Raw genomic sequence first — 1,728 nt, forward strand, 5'->3', positions numbered from 1 at the left:
TGTTGTAAGGGGTTTTTAATGTACTGGGTTTTTTAGGGTTGTTTAATTGTTTTTTAACTGATTGTTTTATGGTATTTTAGGATTTTGTTGTTGTTGTTGACTGATTTTGACTGTTTTTGTTTTGTTTGTAAACTGCCCTTGGCCAAATTGGGAGGGGCAGTATAAAAATTCATTCAATCAATCAATCAATCAATCAATCAGAATTCAGAGATATGTGCATTCACATTGGTGACTGTTGGGGGAATTTGCTTGAGGATCAGCTCCCCCAAATGTGTTCCAACCCCAGTGGAGATTGTTCTTGTGCCATCTTCCCCTCTTAGCTCCTGGGCACCAACTCCTGCCATCAGCCAGGCAAGCCACCTACAGCCAGACTGGAGCACCAGATGCTGGAAGTGAACCTCAGCTCCCTCCCCCCGGCCACCTACATCCTGAGTGGCATCCCAGGGATGGAGACGTCTCAGGTCTGGCTCTCCATTCCCTTCGGCCTGATGTACGTTGTCACTCTCTTTGGGAACGGGATCCTGCTGTTCATCATCCTGACCGAGCACAGCCTCCACCAACCCATGTACCTCTTCCTCTCCATGCTGGCTACAGCTGACTTACTCCTCTCCACCACCACCGTCCCAAAGATGCTGGCCATCTTCTGGTTCCAGGCCGGGGAGATCTCCTTCGAGGCATGCCTCACCCAGATGTTCTTCATCCATGTGATCTTCATTGCTGAGTCTGCTATCCTAGTGGCCATGGCCTTTGACCGCTACATCGCCATCTGTGACCCACTACGCTACACCGCCATCCTCACCAGCTCCGTCGTTGGGAAAATTGGGCTGGCTGCCATCGCCAGGAGCTTCTGCGTAATTTTCCCTGTCATCTTCCTTGTCAAGCGGCTGACCTTTTGCCAGCGCAACATCCTCCCTCACACCTACTGTGAGCACATGGGCATTGCCCGGCTGGCTTGCTCCGACATCACTGTCAACATCTGGTATGGCTTCATGGTGGCCATTCTGGCTATTGGCCTAGACACCTTGCTCATTGCAGCATCGTACGCTCTGATCCTGAGGGCCGTCTTCTGGCTCCCTTCCAAAGAGGCCCGGTGGAAGGCCCTCAGCACCTGCGGGTCCCATATCTGCATCATCCTGATCTTCTACACACCTGCGTTTTTCTCATTCTTTGCCCATCGCTTTGGCCAACACATCCCAGGTTACATTCACATCTCCCTGGCCACATTATATGTACTTGTCCCCCCCATGCTAAATCCCATTGTTTATGGGGTGAAAACCAAGGAGATCCTGAGAAGAGTGACCAGGCTGTTCTGCCCACGTTTCACTAGGCCAGGTAGCTAAAGCACCCGGGCATCACTAACAAGGGATTCCACATGCTGAAGGGGTGGGGTGGGGTGGGGTGGGGTGGATGGCCCCTCAAGAACTCAAGGACATCATGTGTTGGTTTGTATATACCAGGCCCACTCAACTTCCCCCACCCCTGCTGTTTTTGGACTACAACTCCCATACTACTCAGCCACAGTGGCCAATAGTCAGGGATTATGGGCCAACTTCTGTAGGAGGGCCAAAGTTGAGCAGCCCTGCTATAAACCAAATCAGTCAAATGGTATTGGGTTTGTTCCTCTGGGAAGGTCTCCTGCATATATCCTGCTGCTGCTGCTGCTGAGAATGAAGCTTATACGAGAGGAAGGATGAGGCCCAGCGGCACCCTCACTTGCCTTTCCATGCT

At 51.5% G+C, this 1,728-nt stretch overlaps 1 protein-coding gene across 1 annotated transcript; it reads left to right on the forward strand.

Annotated features, from left to right (window-relative positions):
* Window positions 1-383: 383 nt before the first annotated feature.
* Window positions 384-1,340, forward strand: LOC128348860 (olfactory receptor 52B2-like). The gene has a single exon (XM_053304542.1). It carries the CDS (start codon window positions 384-386, stop codon window positions 1,338-1,340), a length of 957 nt encoding a protein of 318 aa, XP_053160517.1.
* The last annotated feature ends 388 nt before the right edge of the window (window positions 1,341-1,728 follow it).

This window comes from Hemicordylus capensis, chromosome 3 (assembly GCF_027244095.1).
Source record: "Hemicordylus capensis ecotype Gifberg chromosome 3, rHemCap1.1.pri, whole genome shotgun sequence".
NCBI classification, from domain to species: domain Eukaryota; kingdom Metazoa; phylum Chordata; class Lepidosauria; order Squamata; family Cordylidae; genus Hemicordylus; species Hemicordylus capensis.

Excerpts from the sequence above, each read along its gene's own strand:
- LOC128348860 (XM_053304542.1), top strand. The coding sequence starts at position 384 with ATGCTGGAAGTGAACCTCAGCTCCCTCCCCCCGGCCACCTACATCCTG.